At 42.3% G+C, this 17371-nt stretch overlaps 1 protein-coding gene across 5 annotated transcripts in view; it reads right to left on the reverse strand.

The window, feature by feature from the left end:
- Positions 1-17371, reverse strand: part of Clybl (citramalyl-CoA lyase) — a 231349-nt gene that overhangs the window by 23100 nt on the left and 190878 nt on the right. For all 5 annotated transcript variants that reach the window (XM_034499123.2, XM_034499122.2, XM_034499124.2 and 2 more), the window contains exons 3-6: positions 8136-8324; positions 3554-3655; positions 1699-1792; positions 254-421 (exon numbers count right to left, since the gene is read on the reverse strand). In XM_034499123.2, coding sequence (XP_034355014.1) covers positions 254-421; positions 1699-1792; positions 3554-3655; positions 8136-8324 — 553 coding nt within the window. The remainder of the gene's footprint in view (positions 1-253; positions 422-1698; positions 1793-3553; positions 3656-8135; positions 8325-17371) is intronic.

Raw genomic sequence — 17371 nt, forward strand, 5'->3', positions numbered from 1 at the left:
AAAAAAAAAAAAAAAAAACCCAAAAAACAACAACAATAAAACAAACAAAAAAGAAAAACTAAAAGAAAAAAAAAAAAGAGTAAAAAGAAAGAGAGAGAAAACCACCCACAACCCAGGCAATAATCATCAGGTGTTCTTTGCTCTGTACAACCTTCTCATGTTACAGGGCGGCGTGGGGTGCACAGACATCTTTATTTTCTGGAATGCCCACTAATGTGCACGCTGCTCTTTAAGACAGCACCAGGAATCATACCAGTAAAGCCCATGGCAGCTGCTTCTCTTGACTGTCTGAGAAGTCCATCTTCATCCCGGAAGTCAATGTACACAAGATCTATGGCTTGTAGGCCAAAGGCCTTTGCTGTAACGACAATCTTCTGCCGGGCATAGAGGATGTCTTGGGTATCTTTGTTGCTTGTTGCTCCTGGAAGTGAGTTACACATAGAAAAGTGAGGCTTTAACGTTGGAAGCCAAACCCAGACATATAGTACAGAAACCAGGTTCTAAAGACATGTATATACCTCCCTGGAAACTGTTTCCCAGAAAACCAATTATTCCAATACACAGGAAGGCAGGTTATATAGGGAAGAGATGCTGAATGGCACATCCATCTACTGAACTGACACAGTTTCCAACACAATCACTTGTGGTTGCGTTTGGGAGATGGAAGCAGGTCACAGGGGCCCCTAACAGATTTTCCTCCGTTGTGTAACCACTTGGAGAGTGTTAGCCCAAAGATAACACTACAACAAGTGTCCAGGAAGCTGCATGTAGGGGGTGATAGCTCACTTCTTAGGAATGGCATGTGCTGGTTTCGTGACATTTGTCCTCAAAGATATCCTGATCCAGTGCTTTGGGGTTTGGTTGGAGCACTGGGAGTAATGAGGAAGACCCTCATTTTTGGAGAGGCAGAAAGTGCCTTCTGTAATACACTTTGCTGTGGGACACATGAATTTCTCCTGGGAAGACTTGTATTAAAATAAAAATTTCTTTTTTCACCCTGAGGGGAGGGAGTGTGTCAGTATTTAAACTTGGGCTACAATACCCATTGCTCAGGAAAACTGTCCCCAGCCCACTGGGATGTGGCTCTGAAAACAGTTTCTGTAACCTTGGCCTTTAGTCTCCAACCATAGAGACACCCAAATAAGGGATCAAGGGATATCAGCAAGGCCAGTAAATATTTAACAATAAGTGCTCTGAAATATATACTAAGGTAAATTTACAATCTATCTTAAAAATATTTGCCTACCACATTTAATGTAGAAAACACGGTATTAAGGCCAATGAAGAAGCACTTGAACATTCTGTTTAGAGGCTCAGGTCTTGGACTTAAGTGAAGACAGCATATTTAAGCCAGCATCAACAGTAGTAGAAGCCGAGTAGACCCCATACACTCTTGAACATGCCTGAGGTTGTGGAGGCTTTTATTAGTTATTTTATAAATGAGTAGAAGTAATAAGGTGGGATTCTGGAAACAGGAGATGAAACCCGAAATTATCAGGAAGTGGTGGTCAGTTAGTTGTCATGAAAAGGCAGTGTCAGGGCTAACAAATATACATTATTATGTAAATGTCCCTTTGTGAAGGGGCAAAGAAGAAAAATCTCGAGCACACCCTCACACACTTACATACACACACACACACAAACACACACACAACTGAGGGCAGGGAGGAAGTTGGGAGACAGAGAGATGTTTGACACCTATGCTGGCTCGAAAATCTTCTCCTCCAAAAACGACTGCATCTAGGCAAAGACCCACTTGAGGACCGATCTTTAGTGTTTCTTCACACACTGCCTGGAAAAGAGCAGAGCAGGGTCTCAGAGGCTGGGAGCCAAAGCATCAGCAATAGGAAAGCTTCAAATCCTGACATACTTTGGCTAAAACGAGCTGAGACCATCCCTAAAGCATTTAATATTCTTCAGATAAACACCTCATCATACATATCTGCTCTGCCTGGTGATTACATCTACATAACTATCACAGCTTATTACATAGTTAGGATACATCCAGTTATATGACATCCAATTTTCTAGATAACTTCTGGTAAACTCTCTTAGCTTCTACTGTAAGTAATTCACGTCTCTCCAGAATTTGTTTTTGTTTTAAGAGGACTCTTAAATGACAAATGTAAAACCACAGGAGAAGAGGGAAAAAAAAATTTTTTTTTTAAATCAAACTAATTGGATTATTTGCATTAGGATCAAGTAAAGTGGTTTCAGGCTTACAGTCAAGCAATGCAAAACCTACAACTTCGGAGAGAAAATAAAAATGCTACCAGTCACTCAGGGCGTGTGACTAAAGCAGCTCTGACACGTCCAACTGAACGTAAAGACAAATCGAGCCTGCTGTAGATGTAACTGTGAATCTTGGGACATACAGCTGTAATATACTAACATCTGTGTGGGTGGGAAAAGAATGAAGGATGTGGTGAAGGGTACTACTGACTAATTTCAGGCATTGTGAGAGCTCCTAAGGACATCACCGAATAAAACGGCAAAATCCTGCTTTAAAATGAAACTACTGCATGTGTCTGATTCCAGCTCTGGGATGTGCTTTTGATTATATTTGGGGGTGCTAGGGTGGGCTGAGGACTTTGTGGTTGTTTGTATGAAGGAGTTGGTCACGAGACAGGGCTCGAGGCAGCTCCTAAACATTTGCACTGGGCCCCTCCCGCACAGTCCTGCAGATCTCCAAAGCTCCCTCTGAGCATTTCTCCATCATCGTAGGTCAGCTACTTCTGTTTTGTGTGTGTGTGTGTGTGTGTGTTTCTCCTACTCTCTGGAGTGAAAAAAAATAAAATAAAACAAAATGCAAAACCAAAACAAAACCATCAAAGGCTAGAAACTTCGGGAAGAGTTTCAGGAAGTCCTAGATGGCTATTCAAAGTCAGGTGAGAGACACGTTTTTTTTTGGGGAAATGATACAAAGGCCCACAGATCAAGAGGGACAAACAAGCTGGCTATGAATCTGGTAAGGCAGCCACACAGTGGCTGAGAATTGGCTCAGCTAATCTTTTTCGAATGTGTGTTAGAAAATACTTTATGTTTGAAACGTAGGCAAACTGAAACAAGAGACTACAGATTATTTATATATATGAGAACTATGAACAATAATCATATCTGCCAGGGATTATAGATAATAGTATCGAAGAAGCCAGGGTATTTGCAGATAGAAAGATAGCTGGTAGGAAAGGTGGTTCAAACTCAGCGTGTAAAGGTGAAAAATAAAACTTCCACATGCGCTTAATCTATACATGTACTAATTCAAAGCACATATTTATTCTGTGATTTTATTTTTATGCATACTCCAGGAACATGTAAATGTTTGAATACTGAGAAGACCTTTTCTTTAACTAGTTTCTTTGTCTTCCAAGATATTGACAATCTTGTTATTGGAGTAGGACAGAGAAAAAATGGCTTAAATATCTTCCTTGGTTTATTAATCTTTCTTTAAAAATTTTTTAAGTAGATGTTCAAATAAAAAAACAGGAATTCTCTTTAGGAAATCAAAGTAAAACACTAATTCACATGACCACACTATGAATGGCTTCCTTACCTTAAAATTGAGCAAACCCATTGCAGTCTCCACAAAGGGGATTAAATTCATTGGTTGTTCAAGTTTTCGGCCTTTTAAGTGGAGTGAAAATTTGTCTGAAAACTAAAATCAGAAATGTCATAGGTGATTACACAGAACAGAAGCTCAGCCCCTGAAATGCAGACAGAGCAAGGCTGAAAAGCCTCTGACCTGAGGAAGTACCCTACCCCAGTCTCCAGCATCCATCCACACAAAGGAATGGGGAGGGGGCAGGAAGGAAGAAAAAAGCAAAGAAAACTGAAGGTAACAAAGTTTCCCCCAAATCACAGTGAAATTTCAAACACCACGATCCGTTTCCCACCGAAAGGAACACTTTGAGGCCTAGAAGCCAGAGAGAAGGAGAGATTCCCAGTTTAAATGCTTCCCTGGAAAACATATTTACTCAGGACTTGTCACCCTCTCTCCTCCACTAAATGCAAATGGCAGGCGCTCAGAACAAAGCAGACCTCTCTACCTGCCCCTTCTGTTTTTTTGTTTCGGACCCAACACCAACACATGTGCAACTGTTGGCTGCCTTTTACGTATGTGCGATCCGAGTTATCCGTTATAGCACCGCTGTCCTTTGTTCCGGAGGGTTTTCTTTATATATATTTTTTTAAGCTTACCTAGGAAGACCTTAAAAAGGAAGTTTAATTCTTTGAAGACCAAAGCTTGCCAATTTTTTCCATGAGACCAGTTCACAGCTAGCTCTGTGCTGCCAGTGGGGTAGCCCAAATTCCAAAATCTATCATCTGGAAACATACAAAAGCTCTTGCAGATCCCCACACCCCCGTTTCAAAAAAAGGGGGAGGGAGTCCCACAATCTAAATTGTAAATCTATTATGTCTATCTAGATCTAATAAGATGTGGGAAGATTAAGAAAAAAAAAAGAAGAAAGAAAGAAAGAAACACAGGTATAATAAAGATATTTTTGTAAATAAAGTTGAAAACATATATATCCATTTAAATTTAAGGAATATTCAGCCATTAATGGATATCAAAGGAAAAGGGAATTTTAATCATCTCTCCATTCAGTCTCAGTTGGGTAAATCATATCTAAGAGATTTGCATAAATATAAACCATCAAAGACTTTTCATCTTCAAAGGGGGTTTCAAGACCCTATAAGCTTTGTACTGTAATCATCACAGGTCAACCCTGCAGGAATAGGGCTGCTATGGTAACATAAGAAAACTAATGCTTAAGGCTTAGCATAATATTCTCACTAATAGAAAGGAAACTCATTTTAAAAGCTGGCAGCCTATTTACCAGAAGCAGGATTAGAGGTGTTATTTCCCTTTTTACCTGCCCCCTCCTTGCCTGCGTGCCCCCCCTAAAAAAATACCTAATCACTGGGATCTTTAAAAAGCTTTTGAGCGATTTGCAGTAACTTTACAATTAGGCTAAAATAAATCACAGCTTTCAGTAATGAAGAATGATTCCCGTTGCTCTCCGCCCCTCCCTCTTAGACGGCGTCACCATCACCTCTTAGTAACTTTCAGGGAACAGAATAACCCACCACAACAGCCAGGGCGAGGAGAAGGCTGAAAGCTCAGGGGCAACCTGTATGGTCTCAGATGCCGTGAAAAATAAAACGTAATTTATGTTACAATTAAACTTGAAAATGAGTAGTGAAATATTGGTGGCTTGGGTGTTGATTACTTAGCTACTGATTTTCTTTTCTCATTAAAAAAGATGGAAAAAAAAAAGGAAGGAAGGAAAAAGAAAAAAAAAAAAAAAAAGAAAACTTCCAAGACTACTCGAACTATTCTCTGGGATAGTCATTACAACTCCAAAAATCGTAAAGTTTACAACTAGGTAAATCTTTTACAAGATATCCCCTGTTCTTAATGAACAAAAATCTCCAATGCCTTTTGCTTTATAGTCAATAGGGGCATTTAAAAATTAAATATGCTAGCCCCTCCCCCTCCCCATTCCCTTCTTTCTTAAAAAATTGCATTAAGTACTAACACAAAAGGTAACTAGTGGAGAAGTTTCAATTAATTTTTTCAAAAGGAGACGATTAAATGTTTCCGGCCTGGTAAAGTGTTCATTTCATCGAGGTGGAGGGGACTGGGGAGGGGGGCGTGAGGAAAAGAAGGGGGGAGAATTACAAAGAGACTGGGGAGGAGGTGAAGTAGCAGGGTTCAGCAATTCTTTCAATTCCAGTGCACACCCAATAGCGTGTTGGAAGAATACGCACTGTTGGGATTTGTGGGAGAATTGTCCTGCGACAAAAGAGGCAGAGTTACGCTTGTTACAGCCCAATAAGCCGTGCCAGTCAGACAAGAGCCCACACTAACGACAAAAGGCGAGCGGGCGATTCTCACACAAAAGAAAACAAGTAAGCCCATCTTTCAGTTGTGCGTCAGGCTTGAGGTTTTACGCTTCGCATAAATACAAACGGAGAGGAAAAATAAACAGCCCCAAAGACTTCTGCTAACTAGAAGTCCTATTTCAATTTCAGCGTCTCCCTCGCATCCGAGGATTCGAAACAGCTACACGAAGCTGTAGCTCAGGATTTAGGAGATCACTCCCATCCTAAGCGAGCGTGATGCTGGTGTTAAGAGGCATAAAAGCTGAAACCAAGGAAAGAAGGGCTTTGGAGTCCTCCGTCAGCCTAATACATATCTGAGTGGGGTTAGAGCCCTCGGGACAGTAATATGTTCTAAACAGTACCTCTAAGCATCTACGGCTAACCTTGGTGAGATCTCCAGTTTACTAAGTAAACACAAGCCCTTGACGACAGGTCTTTAAGAGGATCCCAGTGCAGAGCTGTCAACACAAATACCTTACCATTTACATGTACGATAATTTTCAACCTTCTAGTAGTTACATTCGAAGAGTACAGTGAAATAAACAGAGCAGCTTTTCATGTCTTATATTCAACTAATGGAGTACAAATATCATTGCTGCAATATGGAATCAGTATTAAAAATTTTGAGCTACTCTCCATTTTTCTTTCTCTACTTGGAAAGAACATCGAGTCTCTAAACTCAGGCATGTGTGTGTCGTACTCATCACAAGCACACCTTAACTTGAGCAGGCCACATTTGAAATGCTGAGTGGCCGTATACAGCAGGAGACCCATATATTGCACAATAAAGATCCAGCATATTCAGGTGGACTTAAAAATTAAGTAGCTGGGGCTGGAGAGATGGCTTAGTGGTTAGGAGTACTAGCTGTTCTTCAAGAAGATCTGGGTTCAATTCCCAGCACCCACATGTCAGCTCACAACTGTCTATAACATCAGGGGGTCTGACACTCTCATACAGACATACATGCAGGCAAAACTCCAATGCTATGAAATAAAAGTAAATTGATCATCTTTTTTTTTTTTTTTTTTTAAGCTAGCAGTTTTACCAGGTACAACAGCCACTCAGCACACTGCTTGGCTAGATATACAACCTTTAAGAGAATATGAAATATTGCTTTGAACCCCCTACCATGTATTCAGTCCAGTCACTTCCAAAGGTTCTGCCCCAAGTGGCAATAATAAGATGGCATTTTATTCAAGAGACTTGCAGAATAATAGTAAGTCCCTATTCACCCCCTCCCCATCTCACAATTAAAACAATCATAGAATAATTGGGCCCATTTCAAAGTTTTCTTAAGTAATTTGACATGCCATCCACTTTACATTTCAGGCTTTTATTGGCTGAAAAGTCTGTCATGAAATGCAAACACACCTGACAGTAATTTAAAAAAGGGCGCACCAGAGAGCTGTTCAGGAAATAATATCTGAGCTAATTAAAACCACGAGTTAAAAGCTTCCTGTTTGTTCCTCCAGTTGCCCTTAGGAGTGACCTTTTCCTCCCTTCCCTGGGCTCTTGGCTTCATATGCAGCTAGACCTCCACGCTGCTTATGATGGCTTCAGAGGAGCCTCAGCCAGAACCATCCAGAACCATCCATGTCATAGCTTTTACAGGTAGAAGCCCTGGCTTCCCAGTGGCAGGGTTGATGCTCAGAAAGTTAGTGTCCAGGGACTCATTTGTGAAGGCTACTGAGGAGACTGACTGAACTACGAATCCAGCCAGAAAGTGAACGTGAAGCTTCCAAACAAGAGCTGTTTCAGGAAACATGTTGGGGACACCTGGATCCTGGGGGTGCGGAGGGGGGAGAGGGGATGGTGGCTTTTCCTACTCACTTTTCATAATCCCTTCTTCTCTCCTTTCTTTTTTGAGTCAGGGTCTCAAGGAGTCCAGCTTCAAACTTGCTATGTAATTGAGGATGACCTTGAACTTCTGGTCTTTCTGCCTCTGTTTCCTGAATGCTGACACTATATGCATTTGCCACCATGTCCAGTTTATTTGATGTTAGAGAATCAAACCAGGGCCTTGTGCATGCTAGGCAAGCACTCTACCAATGGGACGACAACAAGCCACATTTCTTCTCTTCTTTCTCACAGTGCTGACTGAATCCAGGACCTGACACATGCCAAGCAACTGCTTTATCCATGAGTTCTCTCCTCAGCCCTGTGTGTGCATTTCCAAACGGATGCTGTCCACACTCTCTGGGTGACTCCTGAGCTGGCCTGTATTACACAGAGAAGCACTATTACTTACCCACTGGATTTCTTCAGGACTTTCTACCTTTGGTAGCATCAGACTAGACGGAAGAACTCTGGCCTGTAGAAGTGTCTCCAGGTCGGCTTCAGCCAGACCACTAGACACCGAGTTGATTCTCACGCACTTTTCTGTTGTGCCCAAGTCAAAGTCTTCAAGAGTTTTTGCTATTCTTAATCGAGCTTCATTCTGTAAATAATGAGAAAATGTATCTCCTAAATGTATTCTTACCATTAAAGAAATGAGCAGTTTACTCAATGAACAGTTTATAGAACTGTTTAAGAAGGCTAGAACACAATGGGGACGTTCCATCATGCATATTTGTATACCTCTGAATGGCAGAGTAATTCGCTCATTAGTGTACTTTCCAACTGAAGAGGTAAAATAACCAATTAACTGATTGGGCATTAGCTGTGGACTAAGCATGGCTCCAGGTCTTTTACCTACATTTCTTCATTTAATAAGTCTTAGAATCTGGATGCCATCGGGACTGTGGCAATGTCACCTGTCATAATATTCACATTTGCTTTTCTGTTCCCCAGGTATCACACCTTAAAAAAAAATCATCTTTTTTTAAAAATTTTATTTGTTTTGTGACCGAGTTATATCTTGACATTTAATTAAGAAGGCGCCCACGGGAGTCTGATGCTCAGTACCATGTGAGAGACTTCCACTAATTCAGGTGGAAACAGCAACATCACCAAGAAATCCTTCCATGAAGTGTTACTTGACAAATAGACTGTTTTCTTTGATTTGACAGCCTTTGCTGCAGTTATGAAAAGCTGAAAGTCACGTTTGAATTATGCCGAGAAAAACTGTATGAGCCCAAATACTTTATGTTTTAGTTTTGAGTTTGAAGTGAAGACTGCAGAAGGGTGGGCGAAGAGGGGCACACTCAGGAGTGGGGGTTGGTGTGGAGAGAGAGGAAGCTCTTGGCCCGTTATTTCCTGACAATTCCAGTTTCAGAAATAAAGTCTTCCATCTTGCCAACAGCCCTCAACAAATTCTTACTGCTAGAATGAACGCTTATCAAAGGTAGTTTAATTTAGGAAGAACTTTTATTACACCAATAAAACTTTAAAGCACCTGACTACCAATGAATGCAGGGAAAAAAAAAAAAAAGAGGTCTTGGAGCTGGAAGTATGGCTCAGTGGTTAAAACCACTCACTATTCTTGCAGAGGACCTACATTGAGACCCTCGAATCCACATGGTGGCTTACAACTGTCTGTAACTCCAGTTCTAGGGGAGTGTTACATTCTACTGGCTTCCATAGACACTAGTCACATATATATGTGTGTGTGCACCATGTTTGTGTGTATGTGTGTGTGTGTATGTGTGTGTGTGTGTGTTTTTCTAAAAATATACAGCCACTACAATAATAGAAGCAGGTGTCTAGGAAAACAGCCCCCAAAGCAGAGATAACCACGAGTCATTTGCTGCAAGTGGTGGAGCCCTAGCTAGCACTCAGGAGGCACAGACATGTAGAACACACAGAGGCTGAGGCAAGCCTGATCTACATAGGGAAATCCATACTAGCATAGTTACATGGTAAGAGCCTATCTAAAACAACAACAACAACAACAACAGAATGATCAAATTATTTAAGCCAACACAAGCCTACATCCAGTCAAAGAGACAACCCAAGACAGTTGATTTATACCAGACCTAAGTAAGTCTACCTCTGAATGGAAACAACTAGAAGACCCCAGCTTCTAGTTGGGGTCTGGGCTATACAGTGTAATGACAGGGTAGCTTAGAGTTATTAGGTCACATGGGAATGGCACCCAGAAGGACTTTAGGATGTCTCTGTGCAGACGCAATTTGTGTTGGATACGAATAATTACAACAACGGAGGCAAAAGCAGGAAAAAGCTCACGAGCTCAACACTGGCTTGAGTCCTCATGATGCCATGCTTTCCATTTTAAAGTTCTTAAAATCTGTTTTCACAGTGTGTATGTGTGTTATGGGAAGTATTTATACCAGTGTGGGTGCCAAAAGGGGTCAGAGGCATCCGACTCCCCTGAAGCTGGAGTCACAGACGGTCGTGAGCCACATCTGATGAGGAATGGGGAACCAAACTCAAGCCCTCCGCAAGAGAAGTATACAAGCCATCATCTCTCCAGCACCCACCCTTTCCCAGCTTGGCAATTCCATAGTGCAGACCCCACTTAGGTATTCTGCTATATACTGTTGCTGCAGAAGCCAATGGGAACATACTGATAACCAAGCACAGGAGTAAGCAGGGTTTGAAGGGCGTCTACAGTAGCAGGAGGAATTCCTCTGCTTTTACCAGTATCTGTTTTAGACCCACAGTCTCAGACAACCTAAAAACCAGGTCATGTTGCACACAGCCTGGACAGCTAAGAACTCTGGATAGCTTAGGTTTGTAAACATTCCAACTTGTGGGTTGTCATCCAACACTGTAGCCATGCAGACTTGCAGACTTGAAACACTGAATGGAAACAAGTCAAACAAATGGCGGTACACCCATGCTGAATACGACTATGGTGCACTCAGGAGGCTGAGGGAGGAGAATGTCCCTCAGGCCCACCTGGTCTACATCGCAAGACCCTTGTTGAAGGAAAGACAAACAAATGTCCACTGAACACATGTGCTTGATGATGTAGAATTCCTGGCAACTTCTTACATTGTGTCTCAGAATCCGAGGGCTAAGCTGTTTGGTTATTTCCTTCAGATTTGAAGGGAACTGTTTGTGCAAAACTCATGCTATAAACCTGCTATTGATTTTCATCTGAGGTCAGATTGCCATGGTTTCCGCACATTCCTGCTCACTGAGTAAAGCTCAATCCTTTGAAACAGGCTGCAAGTGAAGCACCTAATTCCAGTCCCTACCATAATCTGATTAGTCATTAGCCAGTTATAACAACGAGCAGTGAGTGTTCAGAATTTTATGTTCATTTTCCTGTTTTTTGTTTTTGTTTTATTTTGATTTTTGTTTTGTTTTTGGCTCAGAATAAACTGCGAGCGCTCTCCTGACATCACCCTATACCTTTCCAAAAACGGAGGCTTGTGTCTGAGGTATAGTGACACCCAAAAACTCTTGTTAACAGGCTGTTGCTTGCTACAATTTACATCAATGAAGAACAGATCCCTCTGGTACATATCCCCAAATATCCAACAACCTTACTAAATTTACAACAGCCAACAAGTGTGTGGATTTTTTTTTTTTTTTTTTTTTTTTTTTTTTTTTTTTTTTTTTTTGTATTTTAATGGTGAAATATGTCACTGTGCTAGTAAACACACCCATGCCATCTGTTGGGCTGAGAGAAAGGCAGCTTCTAAGAACAATTAGTGCTGTGTATTCTGTTAGTTTGGTCCACTCAGTTGTGAGGAGAAAGATGTTCTGCAGCTCTGTTCCCTTGACTTCTGCCTAGCATCTCCTCTCCATCAACCCTTCCCTTCCTACTTCCTCTTGTTCTCTGGCTCTCTCCTCCCTTCATCTCCATCTCTAGGTGGGTTAAGAAGAGGTCTGCAGGTGCCTGGCAGACTCTCTCAGTAGGGTCTTTAGAGTAACTTGCAGAAATTAAAAAGGAATGAGTTTTGTGGGCAAAGAAAGAATGTTTGGGGGAAAGGTTGGTCTCATTAGGCTGAGGGGACTGTATCACCAGCAAAATAGCCTTGTTGAAGGGTCCTCTCGGTAAGATAAACTCAGCCCTCTCAGATCTGACAAGCTAGATAGGTATCTGAATGGCAGAATCAAGGCCTCTTCTGAAAAGTTTTATTATGTCTTGGGAGAGTTCACTCACTAGCATCGAGTGGCCTGTATCATGTCTGATTTCAGATTCCACATGGATTTTAGACGAGGTTGGAATGGACCAGAATCTTCTAAGGCTTCCCAAAGTTCCTGCAACAGATCGATATTCCGTGCCACGGGCTACTTGGTGCAGTGGACCAGAGGCTAATAAAACTGTCCTTATCCATAAGCCACAGTATTATGTGACCGTGTCTGGGCCAGGAACCAAGGCGTGCTATGATTTCAGAGCCTGGATTCCTGTCACCTGGGGAGGAGACACGCTCCGGTGACGTAGGAAAGCAGATAAATCAACCATCCCCAAGACCCGCAGCCTCCAAAATTAAGGGAGAAAATCTGCGTGCGGTTGGTTCAATTGGCACCCATTAAAGCTAATAACTAATCATCCTCGCGAGTTTCTAGCTCAGAACGATGAAATCTGCAAAGAAAACAACATCCGTCCACTTTTACACTCCAGTGGAAGGGGTGGTCCCTCGCGGCGGGGCGGCACAGTCTCGCCATCTGGAGAATAAATCGAGTGTGAAGTACAGTATAGTTTGGGACCAAGCCCCGTGGCGGCCGCTCAGCAGTCAGTTCATTAGCCCCAAACTTCCAGGGATTAGAGGGGCATCAATTCTACTGTCGGATAGGATGAGACAGACAGGGCACGGGATTCAAGAAGCATCGAGACAACCAGGAGACCCCTCTGGCTTATTTATAGAACCACAAAGTATAAACACACTCAAATAAGTGTCTTAAATAACAGCATCATCACTGTTCCCTAACATCTGAATTAACACCTCCTCTCCCACCCCTCCACCCCCGTACCCCCTTCTCCTCTCTCCAAACTGTGAACATTAAAGTACACACTTTACCGGCACCGGGGGAAAGCTTGCCTCCATCTGGTAATTAAGAAATAGGAAGGACCTCCTAGACTCTGGGGAGATGTACAGCACTTGTAATTAAAAACATATATAAAATTAATATTTTCATTCCTTAAAGACAAATGCCATGCCTTATCTTCCAAACCACTACTAAACAATCCCTTTTCTAGATTGGCCCATCTTAACCCATCTCATTGGTCAAGTGATGTCATAGGTATGGCCTCTTCCAAGTTTTGAGTATAAGGTCCTGATATCGTCATCTTTAAGCTAACATTGTCCAGGCCAAGTTAGGTTAAATCAAAACAAAACAAGACAAAAGAAAACAAACAAAAACACAAAAAAACTTCGAGCATACTGCTCCACTTAAAGGCCTCATTTTTCATCTGCTTCTTAGATATTTATGAGAAAAATCAGAAATGCCTGTGACACAAAAGAGGTCATCACAAGGAGACCATATTGCACTTTCTTCATAAATGCACAAAATTTATCATTACAGGGGTCACTAAAAGGGATGTAGTAACTGAATTGAAAAACACATTCCCCGATTCTTGCAAACTGGCAGTGTGTTTCATTAGACAAGAGACAGTGTTGACTTTTAAAAGGTCATTAATTGTACAAAATAATGAGTTCTGTCCTGACATTTTCAAATGTGCACGGGATATACTCTGCTCATATGAATTTCATTGGTTTTTATTGTTGTGGGAAAGAAATCTTGGTTTGTTTCCTGGAAGGAAAAGGAAGGGTAGAAGGAAGAGAGAAAGACTTGCCTCCATGACATTCTATGTATTAACTGGTTTAAAATCTCAGGCCACGCTTCATCCTGCACAATTCTCCAAGTCATTCCTATTTACTCTGAAACCACAGATTCATATACAGGAGAGTTTTGTTTTGTTTTTCATGTGTTTATCATTAATGCTACATTAAAACAAGGGCTTATAGCAAAAAGTTACAAACCATCTTTCATTTCATTCCCAGGACTGAGAAGGCTCAGGAACCTTACAGCACCTGATTGGAGTTTCTCCTGTCGGAGACTGAATCGACTCTACGGGCGGCAAACACAGCATATAAAAGACAACAATGACATCCGGAACTCTATGACAACAATTTATTTTACAGGCTCTGAGTAATTAAAAACATTGCTAAGGCAGACAGCAAGAGGGGCTCTGAGGGGAAAGGTCCTTGGGGCCAACCTTAAGGACTTGAGTCTGATCCCACAGTGGAAGAGAGAACTGGCTTGTGCAAGTTGTCCTTTGACCTCCACAGGAGCCACGTATGCTCTGGCACACACGCCATCACAAACAAGTGTAAAAAATGTTTAAAATGTTTCTAAAGGGAAAATGGCCCTGAGGTCACGTGAGCACTGCATTTGTCTCACATCAAAAAGTGCAGGCTTTATATTTGTGCATTTCTCTGAAGAACTACAAATAAATATCCATCTCAATAAGAAGCACACAGTAGGGCCGAGGGAAGAGTGGGGTTGTCTGCAACTTACATTGAGTTATAGAGAATGAGGGGATGGTGAACAAGAGGACAGACAGACAGATAGACAGGGATGAAGGCAGACAGAGTTAACATGTTAGTGGGAAAAGACAGCTGGGAATACATGGCATTTGTCGTACAATCTTCCAAGTTTTCTCATGTTCAAAATTCTGGTGATAAAACTGAAGGGGAAAAAATTCTGAAAAGATTTCTAAAATGTTCATATTTTGGAGAGCTGGTCAATGACTATATATTTGAAAATTTTTTTTCTTTAACATTTGTATACATTTGGATATTTTCACCAATAAAAGAACTTTAAAAGTAACAACTTTCACTTTGTTATTTGTAGGACATAATTTGCAGACAATTATTTAAGTTTTGGTAGGTTGGTTTGGTAGGTTGGTTGTTGTGGTGGTAGTGTTTTGGTTATTTCTTTTTGAACTTTTTTTTTTTTTTTTTTTTTTTTACGTGTAGCATATGCATGTCTGGTGTTCTCAGAGGGCAGAAGAAGGCATTGGATGCTCTATGATTGGAGTGTGGGTGGTCATAGGACCCCATGTGGGTACTGGGAACCAAATTCAGGTCCTTTGCAAGAGCAACAATTGTTCTTCACCACCGAGCCATGGCTCTAGCCCTTTGGAAATAGTTTAACGAGATAAAATTCACGAAGCATCTAATCTCTCATTTTTACTTCTTCTTTCTGCCATTTGCTTTGTTTTGAAACTCAGAGACATAGCATAAAGCCTTCTGTAAATTGCTTCTGTCATTCGTGATTATATGCCAGGGTTCATTCATGTCCTGCCATCTATCAGTCTCTTCTCTTCTGCTGTCAGACAATATCCTATTGTAAGGATACAGTACATTTATTATATTTACATCAGCTAACTAACATTTAGGTTACTTTCTACTTTGGGGCTGTTGTGAAACATGCTCTAACACTTATGAACCCCCCTTTGTATAATATTCACATACATTTTTACCTCTCTTGAGTTTGTACTGAAAAGAAAGAGGGACTCCTAGGTTACATAGTAACTTGTATGCTCAGACTTCTGAGGAGCCGTCAACCGGTTCCCATCTCAGCAGTATACGGTTAGCAGTAAGAGGCCCATAGGACTTGAACTGAAGTAAAAATTTAGTCAGTAGAACAGAATCTACCGCCCATAGGCAGGAGTGGTACTTCCCAGAGAGCCTAAGGAGGGACAAGGGGGCCCTGGACTGAGGCTGGAGCCTCTGAAAAGTAAGGATTTTAGTAGCAGCAGCAAAAGGATCAGACAGGCCCCAGGAAAGAGGCCCAATGGGCAGATGGCATAGCTGTGAGAATACAGGGATTTGCCATGGACAAGCCTGATGATCTAAGTTCAATCCCTAGAATCCATGGTGGAAGGAGAAAACTGACTCCACAAACAGTCCCATGTGGGTAATGAGTGGTGTGTACATGGTGCGTCCTCTCTCTCTCTCTCTCTCTCTCTCTTTCTCTTTCTCTCTCTCTCTCTCTCTCTTTCTCTCTCTCTCTCTCTCTCTCTCTCTCTCTCCCTCTCTCCCTCCCCCTTCCTCTTCTTCTCCTCCCCCCTCCCACAAAGACAGAGAGAGCGAGAGACAGAGACACAGAGAGAGAGAGCTTCTCCCCCCCCCCCCCCACAGAGACAGACAGACAGACAGACAGACAGACACAGAGACAGAGAAAGACAGAGAGAGGGAGTGGATGGCTAATATATATGAAGCCAGAGGTGGAAGCCCTGCTTAGTGTCAGGGGATGGACAGAAAAACAAGAGTCTCTGAGAGCAGTGTCTTAGCAATGAGAGAATTAAAGCTGTGCTCTACTGGAAAGAAGGCTGAAGAGGTGGCAGGACATGAATCCACAGGTGCACCCTAAAGTCCCTCTGGACCAGCTGCCCTGTGCTGAAGATTGCATTTGGAAGAGCTGACCTTGGTCAGGTCCTTGTTCAGTCCCATCCACATTGAGGCATCTTCCTTTGGGACAGCCTCTAGGCTCAGAGTGACTCACTCTTATTTATCTTCAGAACAGGCATTTGTGCGTGGGGTTCCATTTTGGGGACTCCTGATCCAACCCACTGACAGAGCAGAGTAGGTGGCCAGCCACCTCACTGAGCACACCCTCTAATTGGTCTCCCTCCACGCTGCCCCCAGAGGACTGAGAAGGTGTCTCTCTTCCCCAACCGGTACAAAGTACAGCTGGAGCCAAGCTGCCCTCTCCCTCTCTCCGTATTTATATTTCAGGACTTCTCTGGGTTAGAGGAGGTAATTAACTGTTTTGGTTTAAAAGCCCTCCTGCTGGGTCGCAGTCTGCGTGGGAGAATCAAAGTAAACAAGCAAAAGGGAGCACTATCATCAAAGGCCTCCACACATACCTTTCTTCATTATGAGAAGGAAACCGCGCGCCATTTGCCGCAGGTGCCGTGGATCACCCGTTCAGGGCAGGGTCCTGGCGCTTTCATTCTTTTGAATGGCAAATCAAGAGTGATCGGTTCATAATTTAATGAGGCAGGCTTACTGAGGGTCCAAACATGCTGGAGATAACAGGCGCATCACCGGTGCCCTGCCTGAACAGTTGTAAATGATGCTGGCAACATATTCTGTCAGGTAACTTCCTCTAGCTACATTGTGGAAAAGGGATCAAAAGTTTCCTCTTCAACTGAACATCAAGAACCAGTTGTTGGGGCTGGACACCTAGCTCATTTGGTAGAAGTGTTTGCCTAGCATGCTTGAGGACCTGGATTTGATCCCGACTCACACAACCTGTGTGTGGTGGGGCTCACTGGTAAGTCAGGAGGCAGAGAGGTGGGGGGGGGGTGGGGGGATCAAGAAGTTCAAGGCCATCCTCAGCTACATAGCAAATTTCTTCCCAATTTGAGTTACTTTTAGTTTTAGTTTTTTTGTTTTGTTTTGTTTTGTTTTTGTTTTTGTTTTTTTAATGTGGGGGGAAGAGGAGTAAAACTCAGCAGTGGTGGCACATGCTTTCAGTCTCAGCACTTGGGAGGCAGAGGCAGATGGATCTCTGAGTTCAAGGCCAGCCTGGTCTACAGAGTGTGTTCCAGCACAACCAGAGCTGTACGGAGAAACCCTGTCTCAGAAAAACAAACAAACCAAATTTTAAAAATAT

Source organism: Arvicanthis niloticus, chromosome 3 (assembly GCF_011762505.2).
Source record: "Arvicanthis niloticus isolate mArvNil1 chromosome 3, mArvNil1.pat.X, whole genome shotgun sequence".
Lineage (NCBI taxonomy): Eukaryota > Metazoa > Chordata > Mammalia > Rodentia > Muridae > Arvicanthis > Arvicanthis niloticus.